This window comes from Neovison vison, chromosome 1 (genome assembly GCF_020171115.1).
Source record: "Neovison vison isolate M4711 chromosome 1, ASM_NN_V1, whole genome shotgun sequence".
NCBI classification, from domain to species: Eukaryota; Metazoa; Chordata; class Mammalia; order Carnivora; family Mustelidae; genus Neogale; species Neogale vison.
This window is the reverse complement of record NC_058091.1, coordinates 242,650,268-242,664,209: the sequence shown is the minus strand read 5'-3', so window position 1 is coordinate 242,664,209 and position 13,942 is coordinate 242,650,268. Positions and strand designations below refer to the sequence as shown.

General features: G+C 50.6%; 1 protein-coding gene across 1 annotated transcript in view; it reads right to left on the bottom strand.

The window, feature by feature from the left end:
* The window catches only part of TRPC7 (transient receptor potential cation channel subfamily C member 7), a 148,017-nt gene continuing 134,075 nt past the window's right edge, over positions 1 to 13,942 (bottom strand). The window contains exons 9-12 of the mRNA XM_044227302.1: positions 9,801 to 10,022; positions 9,042 to 9,122; positions 2,596 to 2,671; positions 1 to 170 (exon numbers count right to left, since the gene is read on the bottom strand). Of these exons, the coding sequence (XP_044083237.1) occupies positions 1 to 170; positions 2,596 to 2,671; positions 9,042 to 9,122; positions 9,801 to 10,022 (549 nt within the window). The remainder of the gene's footprint in view (positions 171 to 2,595; positions 2,672 to 9,041; positions 9,123 to 9,800; positions 10,023 to 13,942) is intronic.

Genomic DNA, 13,942 nt, shown 5'->3' with positions numbered 1-13,942 from the left:
CTAAATGTCTTTGCCCTTGTTCACCCTAAGGTGGTCTTTGTTTAAATTCTTTCCAAATTTCTCACTGAGCTGTTGGATCAGGTCTGCCAGCTCCCCAGTAGCTTGAGATTTCTCTTCCAGAAGCTCATAGCGCAGGCTGGAGATATCTTGCTTGATTTCCTTCAGTTCACCTGCAAGGACAGAGGAGCTTGTGGTGAGCACGGGCAGCAGAAGGGGCTCCTTCCACATATGTTTGGGGTGTGCCTCTTTCTAACACAGTGTCAGGGCTGGGCCGGCCCACGGAGGGTAGAGGTGAGGGGACAAGGGTTGTTTTGACCTAAGTCCCACCTAACTCCTAGCCCTGAAGGACTCATCCATCCATTTAAAAGCATCCTCCTCCTCCTCCCATTCCTGGTCAGACTGTTTGTGAAGGGTTTCAGACAGGCAGGGGGTCGAGAGCAGGGTTGTGCCTTCCTAGCGCCTGTCTCATACCATGGTAGAATGTTGGCCTCGGAGCCACTAAAGGCAGATTTCAAGACTCAGGGCAACACTGTCATTAACTGGAACAGTCCTCATGACGCTCCCTGGTGTGCTCTGGGATCATCGTCTGCAGATGAGAAACTCCTGAGTGGGAAGGGATGGGCTGGGCACGGGGCACACAGCAGCCTGATGGGAGCAGGGGTCCACCCCAAGCACCTGTCCCACGCTGTGTCGCCGAGGCCACTACCTCCTTCCCTAGCAAGGAGCCTCCAGGAGGGAACTTGCCCTGGTTTCTACCATGAACCACATGGGTCAAATCCACCCATGGGTCAAAGCCACCACATGGGTCAAAAGCCTTGGCAGTGCCCATCTTTTCATGAGCTACAAAGAGGACTCAAAACCTTTTTCTGAGGGGCGCCTGGGTGGCTCAGTGGGTTAAGCCGCTGCTTTCGGCTCAGGTCATGAACTCCGAGTCCTCGGATGGAGCCCCGCATCGGGCTCTCTGCTCAGCAGGGAGCCTGCTTCCTCCTCTCTCTCTCTGCCTGCCTCTCCGCCTACTTGTGATCTGTCAAATAAATAAATAAAATCTTTAAAAAAAAAACTTTTTCTGATATCATAGATATTGGACTTGCCCTCAAATGGGAGTCCGATGCCTGGGAGCATGTTATCCTATCTCTTTTCTCCATATGTGTTGCAGACAGAAAATGCAAAGATCTTAAAGCTACTAGCTGGCCAGTTTGGACAAACACATACACCCCCTCTTTCTTTTTCGTGGGGTGCTTTTCTGCACCCCGGTTACATGGTATAATGACCCCTGGCAACCCCACCATTTGTGATGAGCTACGTTCCTGTTGATCATAAGGACACATTGCTCGAAGTGGCTATCAGGCCACCTGGCAGTGTTACATTCCAGACCCCACAACAGGGGCAGCTAGAGGGCTGCCACTCAGTCCCCAGACAGTGTCAGCCCAAGAGTGAGTTCTGCCGCTGGTGATTTTCTGGATCAGGCTCCTCCTGGAACCTCCAGTAGGAAGCAGAGGGTCACTAAGTGACCAGGCTCTTCCAGTAGGTCCCTGTGGCCTGAGCAAGGGAGACACTGAGTGCCTTCGTTCATGGAGGAGGAGGTCATTGAGTGCCTTCGTTCATGGAGAAGGCTGTTTCCAGGTAGCAAATATTTGTCCTGTGTGTCTCATGAAGATTAATGACCTGGTATAAGGTAATTTGCTTTTCGCTTAAGAGTAACTGCTTAAAATGGCCTGGAAAATCACCCAGACGGTGAAAATGATGCCGTCTGCAAACCTCAGTGTGCATCAGAATGACCTGGGGCTTTTATCAAAATGCACAGCCTCCAGGTGCCACCCTGCAGATGCTGACACCTTGGGCCTGGGTGCCGTCTGGGATGGGCATTTTTAGCATGTGATTCCAAGGTGGGGGAATGCTTCCAGAAACACTGCAGGCTGTCAGGTTTCTGACAGCCTAGAAGGGAGACAGGATGGTGGCAGGATCTGAAAGAGGGGTCCAGTCTGCCTCTGGCTCTCTGTATGTGTACCCGCGGAATGAGGAATTCTGGGTCGCCCTGCACCCGTGGGACACGGTGGGGGAATCGAGGCAGCCATTGCTGGGCTAGGCAGGAGTATTACCAGCCCCTGCCCCCAAAGGGATAACCAGGTCCTGATCCCTGGGGTCTGGTCTGAGTAGGGTCACATTACTTGGCAACTGGGAACCAGTGGCACAAATGGAATGAAGGTTGTGCATCAGCCGGTTTTGAACAGGGAGATGATTTTGGATTATCCAGTCTAATCGTGAGTCTTTACAAGTGGAAGAGGAAGGCATGAGAGGGTCAGAGGGACACAAGGACAGAACAGGAAGGACCGTGGCAGCTGGAGAAGGGTTCCGGGCCGGGGGGCTGGTTCTGATATAAGGCAGCTGTAGGCAGCAGGGGGGATGGTGGTGGTGGCCCCAGCACACAGTCAGCGAGGGGACCGGAGCCCCACCCCCACAGCCACATGGCACCTCCTTCTGCCCACAACCGAACCAGCAAGGGAAGCGAGTGCCTCCAGGGCCTCAGGATAGGAACACGGCTTGGTAACCCTGGGAGCCCACTGCCCATCCACACGAAAGGAACCCATAGCTCACCTTCATTGACTTCGTCACTTTCTCTATCCACCTGGGCTTTCAGGACATATCTCTTTATGAGCCGCTTCATGATTTTCTGAAATGGGAGCACAAGGAAAGGGTCAGACAAGCCTGGCCAAGCACAGAAGCAGGCGCCTGCATGGTGTATGTATGGCCACCCCACTCCCGCCGAGTGCCCGCTCAGTGGTTAGGGGTGCTCCCATGCCCGGTGCCTCTCTTCTCAGGGTGCTTCTCCTGTTGTGGGACCTGGGCCTGTGTCTGTTTAACTATTTCCCTAGAGTGACCCTACCCCGGGGACATGAGACTAGGACACTCAAGGGGGAGAGGCCAAACCAGGGAGAGTGAGGGCTGCTTGAGGGCCCTATGCCTGACTCCACCCGGACATTTTTTGTCACCTTAGCTGGTCATGGCCTCTCCTCGGGGCTTAGCACAGAGTCAGGACCAGGCTGGACAGGTCCACTCTACCTTGGAAAATTCCTACCAGAGGCAGAAACAGTTATGGGGGGACCTCAGAAGGCTTTGCCAGGATCCCACTCCCCTAAAAGCCTGCGTGCCTGTCATGCTGGAGGGGAAGCGCTGGGCCTGCAGCTTCCGTGTATTATGCAGATACAGGCTCTTGAAGCAAATGAGGTAGGAGTAAACACTTCAGAGACACCAAGAATAGAGCCAAGTGCGAGAAAGACGGCAGGAGGTGAACTTTGGATTTTGCCAGCTGGTCGTTGGAAGGTTCCTGGGCAGTCACAGGATTAAGAAATACTTGGATAGCTGAGATGTTGAATCTCACCAGGGCCGAGCAGCTGGCAGAGAGGGAGGGATTCCCTGCTCCTTGCTGACCCCTTCCTGTTGCCTGCTCACACCTGGGGACTCAGGGGACAGAGGCAGCATTTTCTACATGGGAGGGACATGCATTCTGTCCCTGGCTGTACTGTGTGTGGTCAGGCAGGTTACCGAGTTTTCTCGGACTATGTGGGCTCAGGAAAAGCTTTTTGTAAGCCAAGGGAAGTGGATGGCTGGATGGCAAAGAGAAGGATTGAGCCCATTCTTGTCATCAGCTGCGGGTTCTCTCAGTGCCTTTGATGGCAAAGCCCTCAGCCCGGTGTCTCCAGGCTGTGTGACTCCAGGACTGTAACCCAACTAGGCAAAGGTCGTCTGGGGGGAGCCCTGTGTCACCTCTAGGCCGCTGCTGCCCAACCACCCTCCGTCCTCGGGTACTAGTCTCCTTGGCTCTGTGCTTTGAGTCGTGATCTTATTTTGGCTGAACTGTGAGAGAGCAAGGTGTATGCTGCCCTCTGTCAGAGAGGCCTGGGTCTTGTTGTGTTAGTGGTTAAACTGCGCTGCTAGATTTCTCCTGGACGTTCTCCTAGTCCCTAAGACAGGTTACCCAAGTGGTAAGAATCGATGCCTTTCCTGGCACTCCGTAATGCTCTTTTCACTTTGAACTCCGAAGCCCATACAAAACCAGCTTTGTCCTGAGCCAGTTTTCAGGGAAGAAGCACAAAACCCCTAAAACCCAGACCACCAGGTATCTGGAATTCATCCTGAAGGTAACATTCAGAAGTATTCTGCAAGTTTTCAGGCTGAAGCAAGTCAAGGGGATCTTGTTAACATTTGTTGCCATTTGAAGGAAAACCTCAAGAATTAAGGGTTGTTTAGTTTCTGGATTCCTCAGTTGAAGACTCTTTAAATATATGGGGTAGAAGTATAAGCTGGAGGTTCACTGTTCCGCAATGGTGAGTTCACTGTTCCGCAATGGTGCTGAGTCAAGTTTTTCTACAGATACGGCCGTGATCACTGTCTTACCCTGTGTTGTAGCACAACATGACTCAACCCCTTATTTTAAAAGATTCCATGGTACATTTATTAGTAATACACAGTGTGCCCCTCAAACTCCGTTTGTTTTGAATAGGTGAGACCCTGCTCATAAGCCCCCTTAGTGCAGAGTGGCTCTCTGGGAGGTGGGGAGAAAGGGTGGAAAAGAAACAAGAAAACACTTATATTGAGTACTTCCTATAGACCGGGGTCCCCTTAGCCTTCTTGACAAAATGACCTCACTGAATGCTTCCAGAAACCTGGTGAGCGTGGAGAGGTCGTCTCCATTCATAGATGAGGACCCTGAGGCTCGTGTTGTGAGGTGACATATCCAAGGTCACATAGCCAGGAAGTGGCAGATCTGAGATGTAACCAAAGTGGAAACCAAAGCTGGGGCTTCTTCCAACCTTCAGGAAAAGGTTATACACAAGATGCTTTTGGGGGTTGGGATATAGGAACTGGTTCCCATTGGTCAGAGGGGTTCAGGCCACTCATAGGTACCTACTTGTTCCTGAAAAAACAGTTTTCTATGCAGGCAGAAGCCTCAGCTAGATTTTGGAGGATGGATGGCTTTGTTCAGTTGTTAACCCTTGGGAATATTTCAATAAAAAAACTGTTTAAAAAAACTTCCTTGGGGAAGAAGGTCACAGGCTTGTCACTGTCACGAGTGCTCATGGTCCATTCTTGAAGGCTGGCATGCCTCATCTGAGCTAAGGTTTGCACATCTGTGGCTCCAAGGGGAGAGGAACAAATGTTTGTTATTAAGCCCCTCACTGTGCATCAAGATTATGGGGGCTTAATATGGAATGAGCAGAACCTCATGAGGACGGCAGACAAGCAGGGACCCGTTACCCTTCCTCCCACCCCCACTTCACTCCCAGGAGTGACAGATGTCTTAAAGGAGAATTGTGTGGCTACCTAGCATCCGCTTAGAGACTTTGTGTCCTGATGGGCACCAGGTTTCCCGTCCAATGTGTACGTGTTAGACAACCTGAGGTATGTAGGAGAAGATGCCAGTCTTGTCCCCAGAAATGCGGAAGTGGCTAGAAACTGCCCAAACGGCCCAAAGTTCTCTTTAACACAGATGCTAGAGGGGATATCTGTTTTCAGAAAAGATGGACATCAAAAGCCCCCCTCCTTCACTGTCTTTAGGGTAAAAGAATGTTCCTTTGTGATCGGTTTGGGATGTCCCCTTGCTATCTTTCATAGAATTCTTTCACTTCAAGATGATAATAAACTTTCCCCAAGTGGATGTGTCCCCATTGGTGTCAATTCTACTGACCTTGCCCTCCTGCCCTTAGCAGGTGCTGGAGATGAGCATAGCTAGTGACATCACTCAGGCCAAAGGACTAATACTAGAGGGGACGAGGGTGAGAGGCGTAAGGGATCGGAATGGGATCGGACCTCATGACAGTGAGGTCCAGGGAAGGAGCCTCGTGGTTCCCCTGCCCACATTCCCAGGGAGGCTGGTGGTGCTGGGGAGGCATAGAAAGCCTTTCTCTGGAAGAGAGGCATCTCTCTGTGCAGCCAGGGGAGCTCAAGATGTTAACAAAGAGGACACAGATGGGATGTTGAAGATGGTCCACAAAGCAGAACCTAGAGGGAGTTGTGTTGCCAACTAGGAAAACAGAAATTGAGGGATGCTTGGAAGGGGAGGGTACAAAATGGATCCCAGGACATGCCATGTGTTCAACTAGGGTTAATCAGACACCAGAAACAGAAGGAGTCACTGTTAGTGAGTTGTCTATCCTGTTTGATTCAGTCTCTACAGAAAAGGCCACATAGAGCATGAAAAGGAGGACTGGGTTTGGGAAGGAATTACACCCTAGATGCTGGGGCTGGTGTGATGAACAGACTGTGCCTGGATTCTCTGGTGCATTTGAGGTGCAGCTTGTTTGCTTTGCCTGAGAAGGAAAAACATCTTTCCAAGCAGGACTGGATGAGTCTGCACGCACCCCAGCAGACAGGCACTTTGGATTCTGGAGCAGGTCACAGAGTAGCTTTGACGGGAATACTTTGACCCCTTCATCAGTATCTTGGTTTTGGTTCACCATTTAGTTTCACATGAACCCAGATTGGGGGGAAAAAAAAAATCAAAAACAAAATAACCCCCACGACATTGCATAAGCAAGGGGTCGGTTTTGTAAAAATAGCCATTAGACCCCTCATTGCCTAAGTTAAAACACAGCACAGAGAGCCTCTGGTCTGAGGAAACGGCCTTCCCTTACACCAGAGAACCCCCAGACGGCAAAGCATGGACAAGCTGAAACACCCCCACGCACTGAGTGTGAAAAACCAAACAGATCTACTGAAGAGACACAAAGGCAACGATCTTAAAAACTCCATGCATGTGGACGACCCTGGGATGCTACAGCATTTCTCAGAATGCTGACAGTGTAAGGGACATGCATCCAGCCATCCGTCCTCAGGGAGGTGACGGCTCTGGGTGCGGCCAGGCGTGTAAGGAAGAGGAAGTGTGCCAGGCTCCTCCTGCACATTTGGAAGTTGCTTTGGGAAGAAAGTAGTGCAACTTGGAAGGCTGCCAGGGCCCAAGAAAACAAGAGGCTTTGCCAGACCCTTGCCCCAGTCCTTCATTCTAGAAGCTGCTTCTATACCTTGCCCCCTCCCCTCATGTTCCACAGGCCCAGATGTTCTCAGGCAGGCCGGACAGGTTCTCCGCAAGGCTTGGGTGCCCAGGAAAGGTGATGTAGTAAGAGAGGACTATACTTGTGAGTCAGAGAGAGTTCGACCAGCTGTGGACCTTTACCGCTGAGCCCCAGTTCTCTCTCTGTTTAATGGGGTTAAAGCTACTGCCTCTCCCTCTGGCGTTGGGTGAGATCACACCTGGGCTAGTGTCTAAGGCTGCACCCCGTCCTTCCTGCCATCTCTTATTTCACTCCTTTCTGAGCAGATGATGGCTCAGGAAGATACCCAGACTTCACCTTGCAGGGGTGAGCCAGAGTATATGGGCAAATGCAAAAAGGGCTCTCCCCTCTTCACTCCCTCTCAATCCTTCCCCTCTAAGGTGTACTGGCCCTGTTTCCTTCCTTCTTTTCTGTGACAACTGTTTGAATAAATAGCCCAGGGGCTTTTCTTGGTGGAATCACAAAATACGGGGTGAGCAGGCTGCCCAAGGTCATCAGTAGCCCGAAGCTCACTACCACCCATCTCTGTAATCACTGTGGGAAGCTTTTGGGGATGTTTATGGCAGCAGGGACTCAGCCAGTAGTGAGGGAAGATAGAAATGGGATCACCCTGAGGCTGCTTTTGAAAACAGTCTTGTTCATAAAGGATTCATTCTGGGTAGAGGACATTCACCACATCATCAGTCTTCCTTTATCTCGGCAGCTGATTCTTCTTGAAACCCATCAGAGACTTGACCCTACCCATGAGGGCTTTCTATCTCTTTCGTGACACAGATAATCTATACTTTTCTCTGAGAAGCTGAGCAATAAAAATCTCTCCACTGACGGAAGGATTTGTGCTGTAACATAACTCAAAGCAGATCAAACTGGTCAGGCCCAATTTTGCACACGATTAAATTGCCCGTTTCTAGTTTTTAGCCTGTGTCCTCTCATCAAACTCTTAAGTACTTTGAGGGATGAACCTTTTCTTAATTGTGTGCTTAAATGCTCCTACCTGCATAACTGGCTTCTGAAATATGGGTGGAGATACTTTGAGGGACCTACGCCTGGAAGATGCTAGGTCTCATTGCTCCGTCTGGGACGGCCATGCTCAGGACAGCTTCCAGTTCACCTCTGATAAGCCCTGATCAGCATGGACAGAACTGCTGATCATTGAGAAAGGGAAGGCAGGAAACGAATGGCCTGTACTTTTATAATCAATAACCTGAAGTTGCCATTTATCACTGGCTCATGGGCTGATTCAGACGGATAGAGAGGTGTGGCACTAATTTCCAAAAGCCACGCAAAGGACCATAAGCATAAAAAGTCTTCTAAGGTTTATGTACAAGAACTGACTTTGGCAGGCTGGTATCTTAGGTCAGGGGCTCCGTGAAGACACCCATGTCCGCCTGGTCGCTTCAGACAGACACCTGGGAGTCATGCTGGGCACCCTGTCCCTGTGGAGAAGCATCACACTCCATTGCCTGTCTGTCCAGAATGCATATTGAATCTGTCTGCTTTTCTCCCTCACCCTACTCACAACCCAGTCCACGTCTCGCTCCCTTGCACCTGGATGACTTTCCCCTGACAGGCTTCTCCCCTCCTGCTTTTGTGGATGCCCTTTCCATCCCTGGGAGGCCCCACAGGGCTACCTCCTTCTTTGAGGTCTTAGCTAAGTGTCCTGTCCTTGAAGTGGCTTCCTCTGATACCGCACATTGTTTGCCCCCTGTTGTTTTCTTCTTTCTCCCTTTATCAATTTGAGGTTACGAATTTACGTGTGTGTTCCTTGTTCCTTGTCACCATGCCTCACTGGCCTGGACATGCTGCTGTGACGGGAACCCGTCTCCATCCCTAGGGAGTAGCCGTGCCTGGTCTATCCTTTGCACTCAGTGCACGTTTGTGGAATGAAGGAAGGAATGGAACTGTGGGCTGGGGGCTCCGACACAGCCCAGTTACTAAATCCATGTCTGGAGAGTGCACCCTTCTGCCCATGCCTGGGGAAGGGGTGGTTACCTGATACCGGGTGGGCTTGCTAAAACTGTTATTTGCTGTCAGGTTTTCAGAATTCCTCATCCCAGCCTGGTAGCGAGTCTTCTGGAAAACAAAAACAAAAACAAAACACCCAAATACATAATAAATACTACACACACACACACACACACACACACACATGTTCGTACAACACATATGACAGCCATCTGTGAAGAGCACAGATGAGACTGTCCCTGAAAAGAGGCCCCGCACGAAGCTTATATACCCACGGCTGCTAGGCTTCTTAGAACACCATTCTTAGGACCTTAGTTCTGTAGGATGACTACAGGTTACAGAATATAGTTGGGTCAACTTTGGGAAGCCCTGAGTTATAGTTCATAGGGGCTATCTTTCTTCCAGGGGCCTCAGAGATTCTCATATGCTACTAAACCTTGACAATCTTCAGGAGGGGGAGATGATGGGCAAGGGAAACTTTCTTCCCGGAGATCATTCTCCAGGCACTTTCTGGGAAGAGCCATTCCTCTGTGGGGGCCCACGAAGTGGTTGCCTCCATGGGAGTGTGGCTCAGCCCCCAGTAGGGCCACCCCTGCAGCGAACTGTGGGGAGAAGGGCAGCTACCCCAGGCTGCCTCTGCTGGGGCTGCAGCTTACACTGATGTGCCCGCGGATTGTGAAAAGCGGGGGCCCCTTGCTGACCTCCCTCGCATCAGCGGCACCCTCTGAATCAAGCACATCCCCCTCCCACTGTCTTCTCTGGTCCCATAAACACCATGCCACCTACCCTGAATTTGGAATTCAGCATGCCCATTTCAAGGTCATTTTCACAGCTTTTGGCCTTGGATTTACAGAGTTTGATGAGGCACATCTTGATTCTCATTATGAGATAATAAAATGATTTAGGACTTGGCACTAGATTGAAAGGAGCAGGAAGAGTTCTTCCTTCATCAAAGTAAGATAGCCAGAGCTTTGCTCGGGCAAATTTCCACTCCACATCTGCATCCTCCTGTGGGACAAAGGGAAACAAACACACCATCAAAGGCCACAGTTGAACGGCGGAGTTCGGTGTGAGGGCCCGGGATGCAGGCCGACTTGGGAACGGGACCGGCTGAGAGGCTGTGGGATGTTATTTGCTGTTCACATTGGCCCCGGATGAGGAGTTTCTCTTGCTCAGACCATACAAAATTAGTCCTCCCTGAGATCTCTGCCTGACTCCGCGGGATTCATTTCTTGGAAAACCTCAGCCTGTTCCTCCTCCCTGACTCTCCGCTGGGTATTTTCACAAACATTTCTCCACGTGCCGCAAGCCCGAGAACTCTGCTCACTGGAACTTAATCCCATCAGCCATCGAGAGCTCTGCCGGTTCACGAATCACCACCACGGCATCAAGGGATTCATGTTCCAGAGAAGTGCTGCCCAGTAGAAACAGCAAGTAAGCCACAAAGGGGAATCGCGTAAGTAAATTTAAATTTTCTAGTAGTCACAGTATAAAAGGGAAAACGGAACAGGTGAGGGTTTTTTTTTTTTTTTTCCTTTTCAGGTTTTCATTTAAATTCTACTTAGCGAATGCATAGGGTAACCAAACGTTTCAGGTGTAGAAGCTAGTGATTTATCAAAGTTTACACTATTTTAAAGTGTTATTTATTTACTTACTTGAAGTAAAGTCTCCACCCAACATGGGGCTCAAACTCACAGCCCTGAGATCGAGAGTCTCACAGCCCTCCTGACGGAGCCAGCCAGGTGCCCCACAGAACAGGTGAAATTAATCTCAGTGATATCTATTTTTTTAATGCAGGAGATCCAAAATGTGAATCATTTCAGTGTGTCATCATTATAAAAATTCTTAATGAGATAACTCACATTTTTTCCCCTACCGAGTCTCTGAAATCGGTGTGTATTGTATGCCTACAGCACATTCCCATGTGGACCTGACACATGCCACGTACGTAGCAGGTACGCGTGGCGAGCAGCTCCCGCGGTATATCTTATCGCTGCGTATTTCTAATTAGCAAGCCTATTTCTGATTGGTCGGAGTGCTGCCCCAGGGGACGTGAAGGGATTCTGCGTGTGTCGTTTGAGAGAAACAGACCTGACTGTAGTGAGCCCCCGCCAGTCCAGCCATGCTCTCTTCCCTCGTAGCGGTGCGCGATTTAACCCCACATCCATTACTTCTGACGTGGTATCCGAGCCCCCTAAGAGATAGCAGGTGTGTGTGGCTTTTATAGGCGGGCTCTTCGGGCTTCTGTCCTAGTGGGGTGGTTTGAAAGCAGCAAAGAGGCATGGGGCTGGGCGTCAGACAGACCTGGGCTCACACGACCCCTTACTAGCTGCCTGACTTCAGCAAGGGCTTTGGGCTCGCTCACCGGGAGATGGAGACGATGCCGCCTCCCTCTCGTAGCCTTGAGATTGGCCCCGCGTCTGTGCTCCAGCAGGGGGTGGGTTCTGATCCTCACAGACACTAGCATAGGTCATATGATGAGAATGACATGAGTTCACTTCGTGTCAGACATTAGAAGGCCCTTGGGAAATATTATTTTCATCTCCATAACTTAACACAGTGCCTGGAGTTCAACCTGTAGTCACTCAGCAGACATGTGTCTAGTACCTACTCTGTGGCTGGCCTGGGCTGGGGGTAGGCACAGGGTTGACTGTGGACTCGTGGAGCACGCGGCCTGGCCCATGGCACAAACTGTTCATCGCCTCGTCTCTCACCTGGAGTCGAGCTAAGGGCTACGGGGTCCTCTGGGTGTGGAGCTCCTGACCTGGCCTGTAGGGCCGAGGAGGCTGCCTGATGGCTGGCTGGTGTTGGAGCTGAGCTCCCCGGGGTGAGTAGTTCTCTGCCAGGTCAAGTGTGGGTGGGGTGAGAGCGGAGAAGAGTGGGAGGTAATGAGTAGAAGAGGCAGTGAGAAGTGTAAACAGCTTTTCTGAGAAAGTTGGCAGGAAAGAGCAGGAAAGCGGGATGGAGAGAGGCTTTTTTTAGTTACTTTTTTTTTTTTTTTTTTTTTTAAGATCCAGCATCTCATTTAAATGCTGACAGGAAGGGTGAAGCTAGGGGTGGAGCAGGGATGATGTGCAGTGGCAGCTCCCAAGGACGCGAGAGGACCGGGAGCACATGGGTAGGGCAGCTCAGGTGGAGGAGGCCTCTCTGCCCCAAGATGGGGGCATGGCCCATGTAGAGGCAGGTGGGTCCCTGGACTTTTTTTTTTTAAGATTTTATTTACTTATTTATTTGACAGACAGAGATCACAAGCAGGCAGAGAGGCAGGCAGAGAGAGAGGAGGAAGCAGGCTCCCCGCTGAGCAGAGAGCCCGACGTGGGGCTCGATCCCAGGACCCCGAGATCAAGGGTCCCTGGATTTGGAGAGTAGGTGCTCTAGATCTGTTGACGGAAGAAATGAGTGTTCTCGCAGAAGATTTCACAAATGTGTACTTCATCGAAGTCCAGCGTGAGCCGGGGTACCTGGCACAGTCTAGTGGCCTTGTTCCGCTTCTCAGGATCCTCGCACATGCATTGTTGGTGAGATGGGAGGGAACACGTGCTCTCCCTTGAGGAGAAGCCCAGAGCGCTGAGAGGAGGTGTGGGCTGCAGTGTGTGCTCTCCATCTCGTGGCACAAGGCCATGCTGGGGTCGCTTGACCTCACAAGCCCACGTGACGTCATGGCCGTGCCTCATCCTTCCCCAAACTAGTAGGCATCTCTCCACACTAATCCCATGGTTTCCATGCCACGTTCATTTGGACCAAAGCACAATGTGCTTGTTAGAAAGGGGCCGCACCCTGGGTGAGTGGTATGGAGACCTGCGTACTATCCAGGCACCATCCGGTTCCTCTTACATTTGGGGAAACTGAGACCCAGAAGGGCAGGGAGGGCTGCTTGGCAACAGCTCACCCGCATAAGTGAGTAAATATGTACACCATGCAAACATATGCTCGTTTGTGGACAGAGTGCTGCATTTTCCTTTGTGGGGAAGGGGGAAAGTAGGGACAAGGCTCAGGCTTCGTGCTGACTCACCTCTCCCTCTCACCTCTTGCTGCTTTTCCTGGTGCAGTCTGCCTTCTTACAGGCCAAGAATACTACATTATTTCACCCCTCCTGCCTTGGCTCATGTTGTTTTTTTGGGGAGGTATGTGTTATGAACCAAATGTGTCCCCTAAAATTCATATGTTGAAGCCCTAAACCCCAGTACCTTAGAATGTGACTGTGTTTGGAAATAGGGCCTTTAAAGAGGTAAGTAACGTTAAACAACGTTGTTAGAGTGGGCCCTGGGTTGATATCAAGGATGAACTTATACTGAGCAGAAGAGATGTCAGGGACCCACCCACAGGGAGCAAAGGCCATAGGAGGATGCCACCAGAAGGCAGCCATCGGCCAGCCGAGGAGAAACACCCAGAAGAAACCAGCTCTGCCAGCACCCTGATCTGGGACGTCCAGACTCCAGAACTGTGGGGAAAACCCACTCTGTGCTGCTCTGTTTCCACAGCCCTGCAAACCAATTCTGGGAGGTCTTTAATTTCTTCTTATTGAGAAATAAGCTAGTGCTTGTTTCTTATAAAAGATCCAAGTTCAAAGGTGTGACAGCCCCCTTCCAAAACTCTCTCCTTTAACTCCCTTCCCCAGAGGATGCCCAGGGTCAATCCATCAATGGTGTGGTAGCTTTTCCCTGCCTTTCTCTGCTTTTTCTTTCTGTACATGCACATTCGTATTGTTATGTAAATAAGATTTTCCTAGGTGTGCTTCTCCACAACTTGCATTTTTTCCCACTTAATGATGTCATAGAGATTGCACGATATCAGCACAAACAAGTTTTTCCTCATTGTAGATGCAGTGTTCTCAAGTCTCCATCAGAGTTTATTGGAACCCTCTGAAATCGACATTTTTCCTTTAATGAGCACCTATGTAAAACCATACTTCTGCCTAGGTCTATCTT